This window comes from Henckelia pumila, chromosome 1 (genome assembly GCF_033568475.1).
Source record: "Henckelia pumila isolate YLH828 chromosome 1, ASM3356847v2, whole genome shotgun sequence".
Classification (NCBI taxonomy): Eukaryota; Viridiplantae; Streptophyta; class Magnoliopsida; order Lamiales; family Gesneriaceae; genus Henckelia; species Henckelia pumila.
The window spans coordinates 160,300,450-160,326,065 of record NC_133120.1 but is presented as its reverse complement, the minus strand read 5'-3'; the positions used below and the strand labels follow the sequence as shown (position 1 = coordinate 160,326,065).

The following is a 25,616-nucleotide window of genomic DNA, read 5'->3' as shown; positions in this document are numbered from 1 at the left end:
TCGTTAGTCCATAAAAGTCGAGAGCCTCGCAACTGAGCACAGTTTCATTACAACCTCAGTAGCACAATGCTTCTTGCTAGCCCTCGCTAATATGACTGGAACACTCAAATATAAACAGATCTCAAGAAACTCTGTTGCACTTAGGCAAGAGAATCTCACGTCTATTTTAACTTAGAGTAACACTCCTGTGAGATGGTCTCATTCGTGAGACGGGTCAACCCTACCCATATTTATAATGATAAATAATACTTTTGACATAAAATATAATATTTTTAATGGATAACCCATATAAGAGACTCATCTCATTAAAATGACCATTGAGACTGTCTCATAAGAGTTTTTGCCTTTAACTTATGTGTTTAAATTAAAATGTTTTGCAACCAACATTTTATTGTGATTTTTATTTATAAATAACATAAATAAAACACAATAAAATATCTTTTTTATAGGATCTTTTAGAGTTTTTAATTTTCTAATTTGCAATCATTTCTTCCAGTTCCAATGTTTTCTTGTGATTTACATTTATATATTACTTTAATAAAATATGGTAAAAGATCAATAACACAAACTTGACTTGTGAGACCGTCTTACTCAAGTTTTGTTTTAGTTTTTTTCGAATTTTAATTAATCTATCGTATGTTTTCCACGTGCAACGCACGTGCACATTTTCTAGTATATATATATATATATATATAAATAAATAAATATATATATATTTTGGGCCAAGGTGTAGCCCAGGCCTGTCATCCCTTATATCCGCCTTTGCATAAATGTAATTAACGATATAATATTATTGACGTGACAAATCATAAAGCATTAGATGTATTATTTATATAATAATAGTTATGTGCTAGCTAGCCATTCATCCTACGTACGATGCAAATACCTTGTCACGTAGCATCACTCTGACCAAAGTACTACTATAGCTATAATATGTGGGACTAGTAAGAATTTTGGCCAATAGAAGCCTGACACCCTACATATAGTGTAGCGTCGAAAATTCGGTAAAAATCGAGATGTAAATGCTTTGTCACGCAGCATCACTCACTCTGGCAGGAGTACGACTACGTGGGATCACATGAATTTTGGACAATAGAAACCCGACACACTACAGAAGCTAGGGTAGGGTCAAAAATCCCGTAAAAATTAAATAAAATCAGACATGCAAATACTTTGTCACGTAACATCACTCTGACCGCAGTACGACTACGAGATGCCTCGACTGGTTGTTCGAGTTTTAAGGGAAAATAAAATGTGAGGCTGCAATTAATTCTCCGAGGCTGTGGACAGTTGAGTTAAACAAACGATTTTAAAGAAACTGGTCATTTGCCTTGCAGATAATGGCGGCGGCGGAAATAGGAATAGCAAAGGATGTTACTGAAGTAAGTTAATTATAATTTGTTTAATTTATTTGATCTTAACCAGTTCTTGAATAAGAAGATTTGGGTTGAAAGTACTGATTGTGTGGTTGAATTGTATGAGTTGATTGGCCGTACCCCGCTGGTGTACTTGAACAATGTTGTGGATGGTTGTGTTGCTCGAATTGCTGCCAAGCTGGAGTACATGGGACCAGGCTCAAGTGTCAAGGATAGGTATCTCTTCAACTAGCTTCACTTTGAATCATCAAGATATATCGAATTTTTTGCATGTGCCAGAATATATCAGTGGCCTCTGTCGAATTGGAATTGGAATTTGTTTTCATTTTTCAGAAGAAAATTTATAATCTTCAGTTTATCATGCATACCGGTGATCTTGCTGCAGGATTGCTTATAGTATGATTTCAGATGCCGAATCACGGGGCCTCATCGCGCCTGGACAGGTTAGCTAGCTGCATATTTAATTTCTTCAGCTGGATTTAGTGCATTGTTTTGATCAGTTTGAAAAGTTGTGATATATATGGTGCCCACCTAAACTCTGATCAGTTTGAAATCATGAATCGATATGCATGTCTCTGTGAACTTGTAACTTTCATTTATCTTGGGAAAATGGATATCAAGAATCATGAATCGATATGCATGTCTCCGTTTGATACCTAGGATAAAAGCTTGATTGATAAATAAACCCATGTTTGAAAGAATTTTTTAAGTTGGACTATTAAATGGATTGATTAAAACCTACTGTACAAGCTTGATTCCTTTTTCATGTGTATTCCCAAGGATTGAAATTGTCTCACTCGATTATTATATGCATTTACCAAAATAACCCCAAACTTAAATAATAATAACTAGGGAAAAGAAAGTTAATGGTTGAGAAAATTGAGGGAATTAATGAGGGTATTTTGGTCACAACATAAAATGTATATTTATCAATCCCACCAATATACCACATACCAAACATAAGGTTCACTATCAAATATAAATATAATCTTCCTCTATCCACCACTTATCTATCAAGTTATTAATCATTTAGTTATCCTGTCCTCGTATAAAACGGAGTTATTTGGCTGTGTAAAAGTAATTTGGTGTGGTGATATTGGATAAAGGATTAACAGTACTTGTGTTTGTGAGTTATAGTTAACTTGTTTCTGTTTTCTTACCTTGTATTTTAATTTTCCATGAAGAATGTCCTCATAGAAGTTACAAGCGGAAACACTGGTATAGGGTTGGCCTTTGTAGCAGCCGTTAAAGGCTATAAGCTTATTATTGTGATGCCCGATGCCATGACTCTTGAGCGGAGAATTGTTCTCCGTGCTTTTGGTGCTGAATTGGTGCTCACCGATTTTGCTAAGGGGTTTCCAGGTGCTTTTCAGAAAGCTGAAGAGATACGTGCTAACACGCCAAATTCTTTCGTCCTTACGCAATCCGATAACCCTGCCAATCCAAAGGTAGTTTCGGATGGCTCTTGCTTATTTAAAAGTTATTATTTTTGTGTAGATTATTTTGAAGTTAATCACAAGTTAATAGTAGAGAGTGTTTGAAAATTGAAAGAAACGGTGTACGTGGTTGTTATATAAAATAAGGCAGTGTTGTTTTTCGTGTCGTAACACCAAAGACAACACAGTGCAGCGGAAATTTAAAGCGTAAATAAAACTCAAGTAATAACTTTTGCACGAGTATAAAAACTCGTGCGGGTGCCTTAGGGCTAAATATCACTAGTAAACGTAAGAACAGTCTTACAAAATAATCCTAGTGATTTTACGAAAATTCATTAAATCCTAAATTACTCAACACGTTGAGAAATCAAACTTGCATCCTAAAATACGACAAGGTATAAAAGAAACTGGATGCAACTCCCGTAGCCTAAATAGAAGAGACAGTAAAGATCTTCGAACAACAATATTCCCACAGTGTTGTCTATGATGTTTTCAACACGAACAGCAACACGGGGACAAGCAACAACAATGGTTGCAAACCTTGCTTCAGAATTCTTCAGATTCTTCAATGGAATTCTTCAGTCTTTGCGCAGAGAATTATCGTCTGAAGCGTCTCTTTTCTTGTGCATGGAAATCTTCTTTTATAGATAATCATCCAAGCTTTGAAGATTTCCTTAGATAGAGTCCTACAAGAATAGGTAACAAAGTTTTAGTAGGAAATAAACTCTATCAAATATTGTAAATCATATCTTGATAATATCGAATTATATTATGTCAAATAATCACCTTATCAAGATCTAATTTAAATTTTGGCAAATATATCATTAACATATTCGAAAATATACACTCAATATTTACCAAATATCCTAACTTGTCTAAAAAGCAAAATCTTATAATTTCAAATTAATTAGGGCCGAAATATTCAAGGAATAAAATTCCTTTCAATCTCCCCCTTTTTGCTTTCTGGACAACACATTGCACAAGTGTGAGATAATCTAAACTCCCCTGGAGTTCAAAAATTCTTCTCCCCCTGAATTTTAAGTCTCCCCCTGAAGTGTTGTCCCTCGTGTCGTAACACGGTGGATAACATAGACAATAACACATGGGATTCTATAATTCATATATCAGAGCACAAGTGGGGTGAAAGATGTTAGTCTAGTTTAAGCATGTGAGAATATTTGAGGCACATAACTAGAACAACCAAAAAACACTTATATTGAAATCAAATTTAACAAATAAGTAAAGATGAGAGAAGAAGCAAATTCTAAATTTGATCACTATCGGATCCCTCTGGTTCAGTAGCTACATCCTCATCATTTTTATTCCCAGATGGACCAGCTTCGGCTTGTGCACTATCTCCCCCTGTTTGGCCAGAAATGCCAAGATGTCTCCGACAATCAGCCAAGACTGTGCTATAGAAGGCAATATCTGCCTGAGCTTGAGCAATCTTTTCCTCAGCACGAGTCATCAGCAGCTGAATAGTGGCAGTGGTGAATTCCAGGGAGGTAGGAGTAGGCACTGTTTTTTCAGTGTTGTCTCCCGTGTTGGCAACATCGAGGGCAACACCAGCAATGTCAGCAACAGGAGTAGGAGTGGCAGTCCAGGGTAAATCCAGAACACGATTTCCCTTTAGAAGACCAGCTGCTAACTTTAAAACCTCAGGTTGATCAGTGAGATCTTCTGTAATATTGCGGATGAAAGCCTGAGATTCCAATATGCCATAGATCAAAGAGGGGAAAGGGAGCTTTGTAGATTTGAGTCCTCCATCAGCGAATTGGAGCACAGTCTTGAATACCATCTTCCCAAAATTAAAAGGACTCCCGGTCCCAATGGCATATAAAATGACCGCCTGCGGTCTGGTGATAACTGTTGAATTGGAAGAAGGAGTCCAATTCTTGACAGCTATCTTATGCAGCACAGAATAAAAGGAGGTGAGCTTAGCTGCAGAAAAATGGTCAGAGAATTTTTTGACCATACCACCAGTGAAAAAAGAAATCACTTCGTTGATTTCTGGAGGATTGCCTTCATCAACGTCTGGGGTGGAATAAAAAGAGTTGATAACTGCTGGAGTGAACTCGAACAGCCTACCCCTAAGGTACACCAATCCATACTTTGCAGATTCTGGATCTTTAATGCTTGCAGTCAAGTTGGCGTAGAATTCCATAATCACCCTCTTACAGTAGGGTATCACAGCAACAATAGTAGAATATAGATGTCGAAGCTTCAAAAAGTCAATGAGGTTGTACCTATCGTAGGAGCGAACATCAATGTTCCTCTCATCCAGTAGACCTCTGTGAGCAAGGAGAGGCCAAGTTGCAGCAGCATCACCAGAGTAAAACATGAGAGAATGAGCAGCATCCATGTTATAGTCCTCATCAACAGTGTTGTTCGTGGTGTTGACGACACCAACAGCAACACTGACATCAGCAGCAGCAAAAACATCCTCTTGGTCTAGAGGGTCTTCATCAGCATCCATGCTGGAAACATCCTCAGAGTCTTCTTATTCTCCAATATCAGTACTCTTATCAGAAGAGTCAGCAACCGAATTGGCAGAGGAGGAAGAGGAGGAAGAGACAGAATCTTGTTGAGCTTTGCCTTGTGCAAACTCCTCCATTATCTCAGCATCAGGCTCATCATCGGAGAGATGAGCAGAGGGAGGAACAGAAAAGGACCCCTTTCCTTGCTTGAGGCTCTCCAGGATTTGAGCCAAGGTGGCATCTTCATCAGAATCAGCACTTTCTTGAGGAGCAGTAGCTGCTGGAATGTCCTTAGAAGGGACATGATCAGAAGAGTTTGAATCCTCGCTATCAAAAGCGGATTCAACTATCGGAGCGGAGGCAGAGACAGTAGCAGAACTAGAGGGTTTCTTCCTCGCCACAAATTCAAAATTGGCATCATCAGAATCGTCGCCCGAGCTGCGATCTTCTTTAGACATGGATATGCGGGGACCCTTGTTAAAATGCTTGGACTGAGTAAAGTCAGGGTTGTAACCTGCCTGCCTTTTAGATCGGCGTGCCATCGGTGGAGGAGGATTAACCTTATTCAAAACGGAGAAATCAGGAAGATTCTCCACATCAATTGCGTTCCCTGGTTCGCCAGGCATGAGAAAAGCGAGAGGGACAGGTTCCATGGGAACTGGAACGATCGGCAGAGAGGACACCGTGGATGGGATTTCCGGTGTTGTAACACCAGCAGCAACATCGGGTTCTTTATGACCCATCTCACTTCGGATGTCTTGTGGATCAAGGCCTGCCATTGAAAAGCAATTTGAGGGTGAGAGAAGGTTAGGGTTTTAAAAAAAAAATCAATCGGGAACAAAGGATTTCGAGAAGATGAAAATGCCCGATAACCTTTAAAAATCATATATATAGACCCTTTATCTCAAACGGTAACAAAATCCTAACAAACCCATAATTACCCTGATCCCTGATCTCCCTCAAGTTACAACGGTAACTTTCCTAATGGACGAAAATTAAATACCGAGATTAAAGAGATAAAATCCCATAATTAAGGCAATAATCTGAGATACATATTTCAATCCAAATATTCCAGTATTACCTCCACATCAGCCTAACTCCACTGAACCAAAAATCAATCACAAAAATTCAATTTTTAGTAAATAGGGTAAATCATCAAAATTCGTCTATGTAGAACCTTACCCAAAAACAGAACCTTATGAGCAAAAATACATATGCATGACCTATTTTATGCCTAAACATAGTGTAACATAAAATAAAAATGCAATCACAAGCAAAAACAAAATGTTGACAAGTGTAGTGTTGCCTCTCGTGTTACCAACATCATCAACAACACCATAGTTTTTCAAAAAGCATTTGAGATATGCACACTTGATTACCCTTGATAGAAGAAATTTCAGAAGTGGTAGCTTTCACACTAATCGAACAGTCTTCATTAGACTCAATTAGGTAGCTTTTTCCATTTTCTTCCAATTTTGATAAAGTTCGTATTTATGACATTGGTCAACAAACTTCATAAAAGATTATGACACTGAATATGTGAAACCACCTTTCACATGGGACAAAAACATGGAATACACGTACATCCCTCAACTACTTAGTGGTTTAATCAGAGTCCATTTTGCAAGGGCCAGTGTGTTTCAATAACAGTTTGCAGAAAAACTTGGCATCGATTGAATCAATGAAACAGAGATTTAAATACCACACAAAACAGAATGAGTGCAGAATGTCTAAAAACCTTAAAAATGCATGACAAGAAAAAACAACAGTGTTGTCGGTAGTGTTGTAACACCGAAGACAACACATGCAAGGGATTATAATGCACACATGCTGAGAGACCTTCGAAGAGTTGAAAATCTCTCATGATCTAATACTTTAGTAAAGATGTCTGCCAATTGGTTATTGGTTCCAAAAAACTCCATTCGAATCATACATTTTTCTACCAAATCTCGAATAAAGTGATGACGAATGTCAATGTGTTTTGTGCGTGAGTGTTGAACTGGATTTTTTGATATATCAATAGCACTCGAATTATCACAATAAACAATGGGGGTTTCACTCTTAAAACCATAGTCTTCAATCATTTGGTTCATCCAAAGAAGTTGTGAACAACAACTTTCGGCTGCCACATATTCAGATTCAGCAGTCAAAAGTGACACACAATTTTGCTTACGACTATACCATGAAACCAAATTATTGTCAAGGTAAAAACACTCACCCGTAGTGCTCTTTCTATCATTCACATCACCAGCCCAATCGGCATCACTAAAACCTACAAGGTTAGTGTTGGTTTCCCTTGTATACCACAATCCCAAGTCCAATGTACCCGAAACATATTTCAAAATTCTCATGACAGCTTTTAAATGGGTTACCTTTGAATCAGATTGGTATCTAGCACATAAAAACACACTGAACATGATATCAGGACGACTAGCAGTCAAATACAAAAGACTCCCTATCATGCTGCGATACATGGTGTTGTCAACACCAGCCGCAACACTGTCTTTTCCAAAATTTTCACTCGAGCCCATAGGAGTTTTCATGTTCGTAACATTCTCTTTGCAAAACTTTTTCACCAAGTTCTTTGCATACTTACTTTGACAAAGAAAAATTCCTTCATTTGTTTGCTTAACTTGCAATCCAAGGAAAAAGTTTAACTCTCATACCATGCTCATCTCGAAAGTAGAAGACATGCATTCAACAAAATTATCAACATGCTTTTGAGAAGACGCACCAAAGATAATGTCATCCACATATACTTGACAAATAAGAATTTCACCTTTGGCCTTTTGAATAAAAAGGGTTTTGTCAACCTCACCTCGTTTGAAGCCAATTTCGAGTAAATACTCGGTCAACCTACCATACCATGCTCGTGGAGCTTGCTTCAAACCATAGAGTGCTTTCTTCAACTTGTAAACATGATCCAAGTGATGTGGATCCTCAAAGCCTTTGGGTTGCTTCACATACACTTTCTCATTCAAAATACCATTCAAAAACGCACTCTTCACATCCATTTGATAAAGTTTTATACCCATATGACATGCAATAGCTAGCAATAGTCGAACTGACTCAATGCGGGCAACAGGAGCGAAGGTCTCATCAAAATCAACCCCCTCAACCTGCGTATACCCTTGAGCAACCAACCTTGCTTTGTTCCTAATGATGTTTCCTGATTCATCGGTTTTATTTTCGAAAATCCATTTTGTACCAATAACATTACCATGATCAGGTGGTGGAACCAAAAACCAAACATCATTTCGGACAAATTGCTCAAGTTCTTCATGCATGGCATTTACCCAAAATTCATCATTCAAAGCATCATTGACATTCTTGGATTCAACATTGGAGACAAAACAGTAATGCATTACCTGAGAGTACACGGAACTCATGCATACTAAACCAACCATCTTGCGGTAATCAACTTTGTCCTTACCTCGAGTTTGCCTTGTTCCATGAACATCTCCAATAATCTGTGATGAAGGATGATTCTTCTGTATCTTGCTTGGAAGGTTCTTTTCAGTAATCATTTCAGCTTCCTCACTATTTTGGGAATTTTCCTCATGAATTTCTGAAGGAACCAGTGTTGTGTTTGGTGTTGTAACATCTGGGACAACACTGTGTTCTTCGGAAGGAATTTCCAGCAAGCCTTCAACATCATCTTCAGCAGTTTTTTCTTTGAGATCTGCACAATCATCAAAAACAACATTAATAGATTCCATAATTGTTCTGGTTCTAAGGTTATACATCCTATATGCACGACTATTAGTAGAATAACCAAGGAACAAACACTTATCACTCTTGGAATCAAATTTTGCTAGGTGATTTCGATCATTCAAAACATAATACACACAGCCAAAAATATGAAAATAGTTAAGATTTGGTCTCTTTTCCATGAGAATCTCATAGGAAGTCATTGAAGAACCACTTCTCAAATAAACACGATTGGAAATATGACATGCTGTGTTCAATGCTTCTGCCCAAAATCTCTTGGAGATATTTTTTGAGCTCATCATCACCCTAGCCATCTCCTGCAACGTTCTATTCTTCCTTTCGGCAATTCCATTCTGTTGAGGAGTTTTTGGGACAGAGAACTCTTGTGAGATGCCCTTTTATCACACAAAGAAGAAAACAATGAGTTCTCAAATTCCTTTCCATGATCAGTTCTGATCCTTGCTACAGTCAAAGTATATAGGTTAGTAATCTTGGTAAGCAATTTCTTAAAAACATCAAAAGTGTCTGATTTTTCTCTAAGAAATCTTACCCATGTAAAATGAGAAAAATCATCAACACATATCAAAGAATAATTTTTACCTCCATAACTTTCGACTTCCATGGGACCCATCAAATCCATGTGCAAAAGTTCAAGACACCGTGTTGTCCCACAGTGTTGTAACACGGGATGCGCAACACGGGTTTGCTTACCTTTCTGGCATGCACCACAAACATATGGAACACCAGTCTTTAGATTTGGAAGACCTCTGACAGCTTCAAACTTACTCAGATTCTTTAGGGTCTTGAAATTCACATGTCCAAGTTTTTGGTGCCATAGACTAAACTCATCAATTTTTGAGTGTCTACATGCCAATTCTTCACCTAGTTAATAGCAGTTATCCACTGATCTTGTACCTGTGATAACACAACGATTAGTATTATCAAAAACTTCACAAGTATTCTTATCAAACTTCATATGCAAATCATCATCACACAGTTGACTAATTGAAATTAAATTTGCATTAAGTCCTTCAACATGTAAGACATTATGAAGCTTTGGAAACCCTTCCACATTGAGTGTTCCTTTGCCAACAATCCTTCCTTTTGCACCTCCTCCATAGGTCACTCTACCACCATTCTGTTCAATGTAGTCAGTGAGGTGATCTTTCAAACTTGTCATGTGTCGTGAACTTCCACTATCAAAATACCAATTACCTGCAGTATTAGCTTTCAAAGAAGTATAAATAACAAAACATCTGACATCAGGCTTTTGAATCCAAACTTTCTTCACAGTGGGCCTCTTTTTGCCAGTGTTGTTCTTAGTGTTGTGCAACACGGGGGACAACACTTGCTTAGATTCCCACAAAACATAGTCACTCTTCAACTTTCGACAAAAAGTCCTGATATGGCCAGGTTTGAGACAATAATGACACACAAACGGACGTTTTCATTGTTTTGGCTTTGGGACAGAAATATTTTTCTCAACAATGGGTTTCTTACCTTTCAAGGCAGTTAAAGGATGGTTCAAGAAATTATTACCTTCCTTCACAAACACTGGTGTTTTGGAAGATTAACCAGTTTCAAAAACACTTTCTTTAAAACCAAGTCCAAACTTATCATTCTTACCCATAGTCAAAATGGAATCAAGTTTACTCGAACTGGAATTAAATTTATCAAGTGTTGTTTTTGCTCTTTCAAGTTCAGAATTCAGCAACCCTATTTCGAGATATTTCTTACTCAAGAGAATTTCCAATCTAGCCATAGCAGCTTTCAATTCAGTATTCTCTTTTGTAAGAGTTGTGTTCAACTGATTCCTCTTATTCCAATCACAGTACAACTCTTCATAGAGTTTTCGAATACCTTCCAGAGTATAAGGATCATCTACCTGTTCTTCATGATTACTGAAATTATCAAGGTTAGAGGCAACAAAACAAACAGATTTTTGAACAGTGTTGCATCTAGTTGTGGCAACACCGAGAGGATTGATCTGAAAATTTTTCTTACTCTCCAATAAAGCAAAAAAAGATATTAGATCAGCCTGTTCAAACTTTTCTTGTTCTTCTTCAGAATCATCATCACTCAGAGAAACATTCATACCTTTTCGAAGGCGATTTGCGCATTCATAAGCATAGTGACCATATCCCTTACATTCCCTGCATTGAACATTATCAAAATTTTTGCTTGAGGACTAAACCTTACTATCATATCTTTGACGAGGTCCTCGAGTAGCAGCAGGTTTTTTAGGCTTCTCTGAAGTAGGCAGTCTAGGTGTTGTGAAAATTCCTCGCAAGCGTACGAGTGTCAAGTTTTAATATAGTGATTAAATCAGATATCGATCCCTCAGAGAGTAAAATAAAAATATTTAGTACTTGTAATTAAAATAGTCTAAACTTTATCTAGAAAATCAATAATCAAGAATTTTTCAATAAAATAAATAATCAGATGATTTAAAATAGCACGCACACAACTTTCAGATTAAAAATCAATCAGAGAAAAATGGTCTACAGGTATAGATTTCACCTGGTTTCAACAACAATCAATCCTAATTAATTTAGTTTCATGAATTCCAGTCAATTAATAGCCAAGAACACTTAAGTTTATTATTTCCCTCTCCCGAGCAACAAATAATGTTTATCAACTACAATTCAATTCCAATATTCCTATTAAGAATTTATCGCAGTGATCTATCACAAAACAATGTTTTTTTTAAAAGCTCTGTTAAAATCATACACTCTCCCGAGCTGTATAAATAATTAACAGTGTATTTTCTAATGTCCTATTCAAAATCCCCTCTCCCGAGCAATGATTTCAAATAAATATAACAAATCAATTATTGATCAGATAATTGAAAAGACAATCAATTCTAGAAAAAACAAATAATCTAGAAGAAATTCAATCCAATAAAATCAAGAATTCAAGAAAGCGTCTATACCAGGTTCCATCCAACCTCTAGACTCTAAAAAATTAGTTCATAATAAAATTATGAATAAAACAAAACATGTTTAAAAATCCAAACATATTCAGAATAAAATAAAAGTAAGAAATCAAATCCGTCATCGATGCCGTGTCCGGTCGATCAAACTCCGTCTTCGTTCTTCAGTTAAGCTCCAGAAAAATCACCAAAGTTCACGATCTCAATCTCTGATATCCTAATGTGTGTGTGGCGGCTCTCCTCCTTCTCCTCTGATAAAAATTCCTTTTTATATTGCTCAGCAAAAGCCCACAAAATCAAGCCCAAGAATTAATTGCCCGATTTAATAAAATCTTTCCAATTCAGCAACGGAGCGGGCGCTCAAGTGAAGGCGCGGGCGCGCCTTGATCTCGCAATTTCAATTCTCAGATTTCAGAAACATTGCGCGATTGCTCTAGTTTAAGCGCTAACAAGAAGCGCTAAAGAATTCTTTCTTGGCCCAATAACAAAAAGCCCATTAACCTTATCTTGTCTGATCGTTTCTTTCTTCTTCTTCTTTTCTTTCTCTTTTCTTTTATTCTTTTCTCCAAATAAATCTTATTTCTTATTTTCTTCAACAATAATTCTTCTTTTCCATTAATTTCTTCTTTTCTCCACCAAATCTTCATAATTCCCTACGAACACAAAAACAACAAAACCCACACATAAATCTGCTCGAAACAAATATTTAACAAATAAAATCATATATAATTAAGTGTATAAAATACACTTATCATAGATCATGAGGACTTTTCAAGGATAGCATAGGATCAAATATAGGATATAAATCAAAAACACTCACAATTATGTAAATGCAAAGAATAATAGTGTGTGCGTGTTTCGATCAAAATTCATAATCATTAAAAGCATCAATCAACAGTCCATAGGCTAAATTTTCGCAACTCTTCTCCACTAGTATATTGGGCAACTGAGACTCAGTCAATAGGACTTAATCAGCTTATAATGTAAGGTCTGGCTCACGGCTACAAATAAAGGAAAAGAATTCAAAATAAGGAGTAATTCATATTCATGTTTAACTCTAATATCGACTCCTTTTTTCATTCACAATTTCACTCTTTTTTCCTTCACTTCATTGATTTTTTCAACTTTTTCACAACTTCTTTCACAACTCTTTCATCTCTTTTTTTTTCTACTACCTTTTTTAATGTTTCTTTTCAAATCACCACCACACCATTCCATATTCACAAATAAAAAAGTAGGAGCATATAACAATTTAGCATTCAAATTACTCCCTTAAAGGTTGGAATTAGTGTATAGGCTATTAAGGTAGTTAATGTAGGACCTTGAAATAATAACGAATGGGGGTTTAATCACACGTTTACACACATGCCATTCGATTTTCAATAAAGCTCAAACAAGGTACTAGGGATAACATATTAATAGGTAGCTTGAAAGGCTCAAACGAATTCAGAAAAATCTCCTAAATCATTCCTAATCTCATTTTTGCCCGTATTTCGCCTCAAAGAGTGTTCGAACTAGTTCTAGACAATTATCAATCCACAATTAAATCATACAAATATCAATCAGTGCAGAAAAGAATAATCATCAGCAGTTAATGATGATTTTCACAAAAATTTCAGATTTTCTCGTACCTCAATGTACTAATAAACGTGTAAGCTCAAATAGGCAACTAAGGATAAAATTTTTCAATAAAAATCAGGCCCAAAATTTCAAACAATGCCTCAATCATATCTATGTTTGTATGTTTCAAAAATCAAATTCAAGTATTAATCACAGAGTATATAGGAAATTGTTCATCACTTGGTTCCATTTTCTCAAAAATATTTGTCAAATAGATGGACAATCATGGATTTCAGTTATAGCACAAAACAAAAATTTTTCAGCCATGCATCCATTTCTTTCTTGACTTCTTTTCAACTCAACTCTCAACTACACTACTAAATTCAACAAAAATTTATCTATAAAGCACACAAGAAAGTCCAACTTATCAACTATCAACCAACTAAACAACTAAATCATACACTGATTCACCCCCCAAACTTAATGTAATCATTGTCCCTGATGATTAAAAATAATAAAAAGAACAAGAGACTCATACCTTCGACACCGAGCATCAGTACTCAGCGTAATCAAAATGTCCAATAAAATAACTTGCAGCCGCAAAACCAAGGTGGAAGATATGGAGGACGTAGAGATACACGACTTAACATCCACTTTCACCTGAAAAGAGTACAGGCACTCGATTAAAACACAAAAATTGAAACCCAAATCATGCAATACAATATATCTCGCTTAATGTATGGGAAAATAAGGAAGAGTGCTAGGCATCATGCGCTTCATATGTTCGATCTTGCATGGTTTGGCTGCTGAAGATTCGTTTGCTCAAGAGAAGGCTGTGCATAAAGGTTATTTGAGCAAGGTGGAGGTGCAGAAGATTATGCTATATGTTACTCCATTCAAAGTTTATGGAAGTGCAAGCTGCGCATGGAGAGTAGCAGCTGGAATGGTTGATTAGCGCAATGTTTCTGATCAAGTAGGAGAGCGAGAGCACATGTTAGGCTGTTGTGATCTCATTTGCGCATGGAATTTCTGATCAAGGTTGTCCATTTGCACTAGGAAGAGAAACAACATGGAGCGCTGGTGGTGATTATTTGCATAGCAGTTGGGAGCGCGATATCGCATTATGAGGTGCAGAGTAGGAATCATTGGCGCAAGATGAAGAGCAGCTGGGTTGAAAGGGATTGCGCGATGGCGCATGAATTGTAGCTAGGAAGGAGCGCGTTAGCGCTGAGAAATGCGCTAATGGAGATGATGATGCGCTATCGCGCTAGTTGGAAGGCGCAGAAGATTAGCGAATAGCGCTGCTGGCTGTTGGAAAATGTGGGAGCGCGATAGCATGGATAGCTGCGCAGCTGGAAGCTTGGAGACGCGCGATTGCATGGAGGCTGCGCAGATGGTGGGGTGAGGACGCGCGATTGCGCTGGGATAAGGGCAGATGGAGGGATGGTTAGCGCAAGATTGCTGCGCGTTTGCTCTTAGTATGGCACAGATGAGACCCGTTTGCGCGAGGAGATTAGCATGTGAGCTGCGCGATTGCGCTAAGCCTAGCGCGGTTGGGAATCCTTTGTTTGCGCTTAAAGAGGCGCGGATAACATGCGCGATTGCGCTAGTTCTTGCGCAAATGGTTAAGCTTCAGGCGTTGAGGATGCGCGGGTGCTCGATAGGAGTGGCGCGGGCACGCCTTGAATTCGCAAAATAACGTTAATTTCGTCCAGGTAAGGCGCAGGCGCTCAAATAAATGGGGCGGGCGCACCGTCTGCTCGACTTTGAGATTTCTGGAGCCTGAAAAATTTTGAAATTTAAGAAAAATTAAGCTCAAAAAATTGAAAATAAAAAAACTTAGAACAATTAAATAAAAAAAATTAAATAAACTGAAAATAAAAGCAAATAAAATAAAATAAAAATGCTTGGGTTGCCTCCCAAGTCGCGCTTGGTTTAAAGTCGTCAGCCCGACTTTCACCGGTGTTAGTTAATTTTTTCCTTCGCTCTCAGACGCCAAATATATTCACTAAAACTGCAATGAAAACAACAGAAATAAATTAGAAAATTAAAAAAATCACATAAATAAAAACTCTAAATTAAAATCTAGACTAATTGGTAACAAGACTAAAAAATAATCAAAATTTACTCACCGGCAACGGCGCCAAAAACTTGTTGTGAAAATTCCTCGCAAGCGTACGAGTGTCAAGTTTTAATATAGTGATTAAATCAGATATCGATCCATCAGAGAGTAAAACGAAAATATTTAGTACTTGTAATTAAAATAGTCTAAACTTTATCTAGAAAATCAATAATCAAGAATTTTGCAATAAAATAAATAATCAGATGATTTAAAATAGCACGCACACAACTTTTAAATTAAAAATCAATCAGAGAAAAATGGTCTAGAGGTATAGATTTCACCTGGTTTCAACAACAGTCAATCCTAATTAATTTAGTTTCATGAATTCTAGTCAATTAATAGCCAAGAACACTTAAGTTCATTATTTCCCTCTCCCGAGCAACAAATAATGTTTATCAACTACAATTCAATTCCAATATTCCTATTAAGAATTTATCGCAGTGATCTATCACAAAACAATGTTTTTTTAAAAGCTCTGTTAAAATCATACACTCTCCCGAGCTGTATAAATAACTAACAGTGTATTTTCTAATGTCCTATTCAAAATCCCCTCTCCCGAGCAATGATTTCAAATAAATATAACAAATCAATTATTGATCAGATAATTGAAAAGACAATCAATTCTAGAAAAAACAAATAATCTAGAAGAAATTCAATCCAATAAAATCAAGAATTCAAGAAAGCGTCTACACCAGGTTCCATCCGACCTCTAGACTCTAAAAAATTAGTTCATAATAAAATTCTGAATAAAACAAAACATGTTCAAAAATCCAAACATATTCAGAATAAAATAAAAGTAAAAAATCAAATCCGTCGTCGATGCCGTGTCCGGTCGATCAAACTTCGTCTTCGTCATTCAGTTAAGCTCCAGAAAAATCACCAAAGTTCACGATCTCAATCTCTGATATCCTAATGTGTGTGTGGCGGCTCTCCTCCTTCTCCTCTGATAAAAATTCCTTTTTATATTGCTCAGCAAAAGCCCACAAAATCAAGCCCAAGAATTAATTGCCCGATTTAATAAAATCTTTCCAATTCAGCAACGGAGCGGGCGCTCAAGTGAAGGCGCGGGCGCGCCTTGATCTCGCAATTTCAATTCTCAGATTTCAGAAACATTGCGCGATTGCTCTAGTTTAAGCGCTAACAAGAAGCGCTAAAGAATTCTTTCTTGGCCCAATAACAAAAAGCCCATTAACCTTATCTTGTCTGATCGTTTCTTTCTTCTTCTTCTTTTCTTTCTCTTTTCTTTTATTCTTTTCTCCAAATAAATCTTATTTCTTATTTTCTTCAACAATAATTCTTCTTTTTCATTAATTTCTTCTTTTCTCCACCAAATCTCCATAATTCTCTACGAACACAAAAACAAAAAAACTCACACATAAATCTGCTCGAAACAAATTTAACAAATAAAATCATATATAAATTAAGTGTATAAAATACACTTATCACTAGGAAAATTTGAGGATTGTGCACTTTTCATATCCTTCTTTTTTTTTCCATTACCTTGAGATAATCAGTAAATTTCTTCGAGATCAAGGCAATAGAATTTTTCTCAAGATCAGAATCTTTTACTTCCTGTTGAACTTCAGCAAAATCATTGTAAACATTATTAGATACTTGAAAAGCAATAGACTTACCTTTCGAGTCATCTTCGGCTTCCAACTTCATCTCATAGGTGCGAAGAGAACTAATTAACTCATCCAAATCCATTATAGATGTATCTTTGGATTCATCTATAGCACAAACCTTGGTGTGAAATCTTTTGGGAAGCGAACGAAGCACTTTGGATACAAGTCTCTCGTTCGAAATAGGATCGCCAAGAATAGATGCTTCATTTGCAAGACTCTTCAATCTTCCATTATATTCCATGATGGTCTCTGATTCCTCCATTATCAATTTTTCAAATTTTGAAGTTATGAGACGCATCCTTGTCTTCTTGACACTTGCCGAGCCTTCACAGTGAGTTTGTAGTTTCTCCCAAGCATCCCTAGCATAAATACAAGTATCAATTAAATTAAACATGTTCATATCAACTGAAGTGAACATAGCATTAAGAGCTTTAGCATTATAAATAGCCGCAGTATTCTCTTCGACTGTCCATTGTGATCTTGGCTTTGGTCCTGGAACATCATCATCTCTTATAGGTGGTGTCCAGCCATCAAGAACACGTTGCCAAGCCCTGGACTCAATGGATTGAATATACATGCTCATCTTCAATTTCCAAGGGCCGTAATTCGTTCCATCCAAAATAGGTGGACGAATTGCACTTGTGTACGGAGTGTCCATAACTAACCTGTAACACAAACCAAGAACACACTTAGTAAAGTCAAGTGGTGGCTCTGATGCCACGTGAAAGAAATGGTGTACGTGGTTGTTATGTAAAATAGGGCAGTGTTGTTTTTCGTGTCATAACACCAAAGACAACACAGTGCAGCGGAAATTTAAAGCGTAAATAAAACTCAAGTAATAACTTTTGCACGAGTATAAAAACTCGTGCGGGTGCCTTAGGGCTAAATATCACTAGTAAACGTAAGAACAGTCTTACAAAATAATCCTAGTGATTTTACAAAAAGTCATTAAATCCTAAATTCCTCAACACGTTGAGAAATCAAACTTGCATCCTAAAATACGACAAGGTATAAAATAAACTAGATGCAACTCCCGTAGCCTAAATAGAAAAGACAGTAAAGATCTTCGAACAACACTATTCCCACAGTGTTGTCTATGATGTCTTCAACACAAACGGCAACACGGGGACAAGCAACAACAATGGTTGCAAACCTTGCTTCAGAATTCTTCAGATTCTTCAATGGAATTCTTCAGTCTTTGCGCAGAGAATTATCGTCTGAAGCGTCTCTTTTCTTGTGCGTGGAAATCTTCTTTTATAGATAATCATCCAAGCTTTGAAGATTTTCTTAGATAGAGTCCTACAAGAATAGGTAACAAAGTTTTAGTAGGAAATAAACTCTATCAAATATTGTAAATCATATCTTGATAATATCGAATTATATTATGTCAAATAATCACCTTATCAAGATCTAATTTAAATTTTGGCAAATATATCATTAACATATTCGAAAATATACACTCAATATTTACCAAATATCCTAACTTGTCTAGAAAGCAAAATCTTATAATTTCCAATTAATTAGGGCCGAAATATTCAAGGAATAAAATTCCTTTCAAAAATAAAAGTTTGAAGTTAATACTACAAGCTAAAATTTTTAGTGTTTGGAGAGTCATTGTTTACGAACTTAATTTTTAGTTAAATGACAATCATATTTTTAAACTATATAAAATTGATGTATTTTAATTATTTAAATTTTGATACTCACATCATAAAAAATTGTGTTTATATAATTATTATTAAATTATGAATATTGTATCAAAATTATTTTATTTTTTATAACATAAATGATTCAAAAAATATATAAGATTAATAAAAATATAAATATAAAAAAGAGAAAACTGCAATTTTGGTCCTCTATTTTTGTCAGTGTGCGATTTTGGCCATTTATATTTTTATATTTCAGTTTTAGTCCTGCATGTTTCGATTTTTGGCAATTTTAGTCATTTTTATTCGAAAATGCTTACATGACATTATACATGTCAGCTCCACATCAACACTGCATTTGTGTCACGTCAGCGTCATATTGAAAAATGAACTAAAGTTGCCACACACAAAAATAGCGGGCTAAAACTGAAACCTAAAAATACAAAGGACCGAAATTGCAAAGTGTCAAACATACATGGTCAAAAAGTAATTTTTTTAATAAAAAATGACAATTTGTATAAATACACAAATATGTATAAAAAAATTTCTGGAAATGCAAATTATATAAAAATGCAAAATATTTTTTAAAAGTAAACGCTTGTAATAAAATATTATTGAAATTTTATAAATTCTATTAGAAACTATTAAAAAAACTCATATGTAAATAAAATTTAACATCTCCAAAAAATATTTATAAAAATTAGGTCAAATGAATTAAGGGTAATTATATAATATGATAAATATTTTAAGGATATAAAGTTCAACTTGTAATTTTAAACTCTAAACAAAAAACAAAAGCAAAAAAAATATCACATTCTTACTTCTAGCTTTTGGCTAAAAGATATAGAAGTTGAAGTTGAAGTTAGCATTCACAAAAACTCAAAAACATTTTCATGGAGTTAAATTTTAGTAAATGCTTCCTAAAAGCTCTCTCAGACACTCTCGTAAACTGCTTAAATATGGAGCCAAAGGACGGCTCACTATTGCTTCCTTGTGCTTGAATTTCTCTATAGCCTATGTAGTTTTGTGCATCATATATGCAGGATAATATAACTTGATTCTCCTGAATTTTTGTGTTTTAGTTTTTCCATCCTAAACTAATGTTATTTTTGTAGATACACTATGAAACCACTGGACCTGAGGTTTGGAAAGGAACTGATGGCGAAGTCGATGCATTTGTTTCTGCGATCGGTACAGGAGGCACGTTTACTGGCGCAGGAAAGTTTCTTAAAGAACAGAACTCTGATATTAAGGTTAGCTTTTGCATTTTGATTTCAAGTATGTATCTGATGCTGGATTTGGGTAGTGGTACATGCAGTAAATCTTTTATTCTGTGAAACTGTACTTTTAGCTTTTTGCTGTGGAGCCAGTTGAAAGTGCAGTTCTTTCTGGAGGACAACCTGGTGAGTATCGTTAAAGGCAGTGAATTTCCTTCTATATTAACAGCATCATGAAAGTGTTAATACGAAACCAGACGGGGTCGGTCAATGGCGGATCCACGTTGAGCCTAGGTGGCCCGATTTTTTTAAAAAAAATTTGTATATAAAAATTTTGAATAATTTTGGTTTAATTTGGTGGTAGCTCAGGTAGTTCAATTCAAAATATTAAAGTATTGGGGAGCTTAGAATTTTAGCTCGGATAGACTAAATAACCTGGGTCCGCCATTGGGGTCGGTTATATTGTGTGTATGTAAGTTGTAACTTTCTCGGACATGGTAAAGGTCCACATAAGATCCAAGGAATCGGTGCTGGTTTTATCAATGGTGTTATGGACGTGAATCTTATCGATGAAGTTATTCAAGTAAGACTCTTTTATTCCTTTGGTTCACAAAATGCTGCAGCTGAATGTCCACTCAGGTGTAACACATTAATATCAACACATTGTTCTTTTACATATATTTTTTTAGATTTCTAGTGATGAGGCCCTTGAGACTGCAAAACTTCTAGCACTAAAAGAGGGGTTATTGGTAAATTATTTAGAACTTATTATCTTAGTCATGAAATGTTTGTGGTGGATCTTTTGGATATTTGTCTATATGTATGTGCTTTTGTTTAGGTTGGCATATCATCTGGTGCTGCAGCAGCAGCTGCAATCAAGATCGCGAAACGGCCCGAAAATGCTGGAAAACTTCTTGTTGTAAGTCTCATCAAACTGCACACATGCGGCTGCACACACATTGGGGAACAAATTAATGTTGGTATATGAGACAATGCATATATGGTCTTAATTTCAGGTTATCTTCCCGAGCTTCGGAGAGCGGTATCTCTCTTCTGTACTATTTGAGTCCATCAGACAAGAGGTGGAGAACATGAGTTTCGAGTCCTAATCTAACAGCTCCAAGAAACACGAGCATGCGCGATGCATGGCTAGCTGGGGAAATCTAAATTCTGCGAATTCTTGAATCTAACAAACCAGAGCCTTGCCTGTATGAATCTTAATTAGTAGTGGGGGGAACTTGTATTTAGTAAACTATTCACTTTCTGCTATGTGATCTTGCTTCTATACCTTGAGCTGCTAAATCTTCAGTTTGGCTGTTTTTGGGTTCACTGATAAATAAATTCTGTGAAATTGTGGGAGACAAAAGAACCATATGTTTCAACTTGCTTTTTTTTTTTTTTTTTTTTTTTTTTTTTTTTTTTTTTTTTTTTTTGAATCTAACATGCTTTTTTTTTTTTTTTTGACAAAATCTAACACGCTTTTTATTTAAACACAAGATTGTTTTTTTTTTCTTAAAAAAAATTAAAAATAGAGAGAGTTTTAGCGGTTAGCCCCACGAAATCATTTTAGTTTTACTTTTTTTAAAAACTGAGTAATAAAGTATTTTAAAATTTAATGTTTTGCATTATAACCCACCAAAAAAAAGAGTAAATGGTATTTCGATACACAAACTATTGATGAATTGGCATATGAATTATTGTAAATCACTTAATTGATATATGTTCTAACTAAAAAATAAATTTTAAACCTGATATAAATTGCTTTTAAATCTAATTATTATTATTAAATTTAACTAGATACACATTTTGCTTTTCAAATAGTTTTATTGATTAAAATCGTAAATAAATTAAAGTTATATCTAATATTCTATTAACTCTATAAATATGTGAGTTTCATTTTAAATTTACATGACTACTCTTTCTCAATATTACATATTTAATGTGTTTTTTCTCAATTATTTAATTATGTGACTATTCAATTAATTAAATTTTTTTATTTCGTCAAAATTATATCATGCACTCTTTCAAATAAAAAGTAAAATATTATTAATATTTTTAAATTTTTTTATCATGTTTTCTATTTTATTTTATTTGATATAATTCACAAATAAACAAGTACATAGAATACTAATTATATTAATAATAATCTTTATTATCTTAAAATATAGTATATGGATACTTAAAATAATAAAAAGTTCATGTCGTATTTTATTTTTCCTATTAATCTTCTATTGATATTTTATAATATATATGAATAATAATTTTGAATTAACTTAAATATTTTTTAACACTATTTTTCTCTTGTCCACTTTCATCTTTAGTGAATCTACTATTTATTATTTTCTCTTTTTCTTATTTGAGTTTTCCCTACAAAATATAGTTAATTTATTTAAAGCACGCTATTTTTCTATTAATCTTACAAGATAGTATATGGATACTTAAAATAAAAAATTGCATTGTGTACTTTATTTTAACTTCCTATTAATCTATCTATTATATATTCTATTTTTCACTTTGCGATTTCAGTCCTTTATATTTTCAGATTTCAGTTTTAGTTCGCTATCTTTATTTTTTTGGCAATTTTAGTCATTTTTCCGACGTGGCGCTGACGTGGCACCAATTCAGTGCTAATGTGGAGCTGACGTGTACAGTGCCACGTAAGCATTTTCGAATAAAAAGAATCGAAATTGTCAAAAATCAAAACATGCCGGACTAAAACTGAAATGTGAAAACATTGAGGGCCAAAATCGCAAAGTAACAAACATATCGGACTAAATTTGCAATTTTTCCTAAATATATAATTATCAATTGTGAATTAACTTAAATATTTTTTTTCACACATTATTTTTCTGTTGTCCATCATATTTTGTACATCTACTATTATTATTTTCTCCTTTTCTTATTTTTGTTTTTCTTACAAAATATGTTTAAATTATTTAATACATACTATTTTTTATGAATTTTATAAGATAGTATATATATATATATATACTTAAAATAAAAAAGTTACATAGTGTACTTTATTTTTGTTATTAATATCTCTATTATATATTCTATTACTATTATATAAACATATATATATATATGAGTAACAATTGTGAATTAACTTAAATATTTATTTTTTTAAACACTATTTTTATGTTAATCTATATTATTAAAATCAATTATATATTATTATTATTATAAATATGAGTTCAAATATAATTAATTTATATAACCTTTTTTTTACTCACTATTTGAGTTCTAATTATGAATTAACTTAAATATTCTTGTTTTTTATACATTGTTTTTCTATAAATTTTACAAAATAGTATATGGATATTCACATAAAAATTTGTATAATGTACTATAAATGTACCTAAATTTTTATATTTTATTTACACATTTTTTATCTACTAATATGCAAAGATAATATATGGATACTTAAAATAAGTAAATGCATGCACATTGTACTACTTAATCCTTGTTTTACATATTATTTTTCTATTGATCTTACAATATAGTATATGGATATCTAAAATAAAAATTCACATAATATAATTTAATTTTTAATTTTATCTTACAGTTGGTATTTAGATATTTAAAATAATAAGTTGTGTAATCTACTTTTTGTTCGTCAGTATTATTGATCATATACTTTTTTTAACAAAGCATAAAAAACAATTATGAAGTATATCAAAAACAAAATGTGATAAGACAATTTGGGAAAAACTGTAATTTTTGTCATTTTTGTTTGTTATTTTGCAATTTGGTCCTCTATGTTTTCATATTTAGTTTTAATCCTGCATATTTCGATTTTTGGCATTTCAGTCCTTTTTATTCGAAAATGATTATGTGGCGCTATACACGTGAAAGAGCCCGTGTCCTGAATAACATTTAATTATCAAACAACCAGGATTACTTAATGTAAACAGCAAAAACGAGTTAAAAATTTTTGTTTTGGACCTACAAAAATTTCGGCATGACTTATTCGTACGTAAGACATCCCAAAACCTATACAACACAATTACATTCGAAAATAGAGTCACACAATCAATTTACAACATATAGCCACACTGGCCATGACTAAACACATGCAGAACCGACAAAGCTCGATCACACCAACATTAATTCTAAACAAAGCTCAAACTATCAATACAGATACACAGGGTATCTCATCGGAACATATAAACTCGTTAATTTAATATATACATATATCTGGGAACTCATGCTACATCGAATCACTGGGTACCATTAGACACTCCACCAGATGTGTCAAATCTCTCTGGATAACCTGCTATGGAATCACAAACAACCACATCATAAAAAAAACAGGGGTTGAACCCCAATACGACGAACTAGGAAAATTACGAAAAATATAATTGGCATGAATAAAATCAAGTAAAATGCAAAGAAATGCAATGCAATGCGTGACATGTATCAATGGCATAATGGATACCAAATGGAGTCCAAATAATCGTATCACAATAATATCATTGGACACTCGTGCCAGGAACGCAACAGACCTCGAATCATCACTGCTAATCCATACACGTAACATCGGAGGGTAACAGAAGCGACCCGTCCAGCTCATGCTATCATCAGGAGTGTCGTACGTAGCATCGGAGGGCGATAGGAGCTATCTTTCCGTGCCTCATGCTATCACAGGAGTGCACTAAACAATGTCACTCGCTCCATGATGACTCAATACATCTCAATAGATCAATATCAATAGCAATTAAAGGAGTCAAGGCTCAACGTGCTATGAAAAACTGTTAACGTGCTTATTTGACGAATATCTCTTAATATTTTCAATAAAAATGTATTTGAAATTTATTTTATTTTATTAAAAAAATTGAGATTATTCTCAATTCTGCACATTAACAATCAATGTAAATGAGTGAATGCAATCATATAATCCACATAAGCACATAAAGCACATTATCAATCATTACAAATTACTTAATATCATTAAATGTCATTATAGGCGTCGTAATATAAACAGCTCATACGTACCTCAACCAACATTTAATTTACATCTCAAGTATTTCTCGAAGTTTTCAATCCTGTGAAAATTGTTTATTTCATATTAATTCCTATTTCATTTACATAACCCAAGAATTATCAAAATTAGTTCCAACAATCGAACTAAAGTTTCCAAAACTTCATTTTTCATATCATCACATCTTTTCAATGTCTAAATATCGAATATACGACTCTATAAGTCGAAATACTCAAATATGAGTAATCTGAAATTTCAGAAAATAGCTTATATATCCTGAACTTAGTATAGAACAATTCTAACATGTCTAAACATTCAAATATTGAGTTAAACTCCTATCAAATTCACAAATCCCAACTTAAGAAATCTGAAATTTTGAAATTATCTCAAATAAATTCTGAAAATTAACTGATACCTTCAATCGGCTTCAAGATAGTACCTACAATCAAGAATATATCAAATATCAATCGTTGAAGTTCAATTAACTCAAAATCCTCAAATTTTTGAAACCCTAGTTACGAAATATACCATCT

The 25,616-nt window shown here is 34.3% G+C and overlaps 1 protein-coding gene across 2 annotated transcripts; it reads left to right on the top strand.

The window, feature by feature from the left end:
• The first annotated feature begins 1,050 nt into the window (after positions 1–1,050).
• LOC140876522 (cysteine synthase-like) lies at positions 1,051–21,456 on the top strand. 2 transcript variants are annotated; one of them, XM_073280498.1, is made up of 10 exons: positions 1,054–1,382; positions 1,483–1,592; positions 1,762–1,819; positions 2,561–2,824; positions 20,001–20,138; positions 20,237–20,288; positions 20,606–20,685; positions 20,792–20,851; positions 20,941–21,021; positions 21,119–21,456. In XM_073280498.1, exons 1-10 carry the CDS (start codon positions 1,341–1,343, stop codon positions 21,209–21,211), a joined length of 978 nt encoding a protein of 325 aa, XP_073136599.1. In that variant the 5' UTR covers positions 1,054–1,340; the 3' UTR covers positions 21,212–21,456. The 2 variants fall into 2 exon arrangements, with proteins under 2 accessions (XP_073136600.1, XP_073136599.1); XM_073280499.1 differs by lacking the exons at positions 20,606–20,685; positions 20,792–20,851 and having other exon boundaries at positions 1,051–1,382.
• Positions 21,457–25,616: the final 4,160 nt, after the last annotated feature.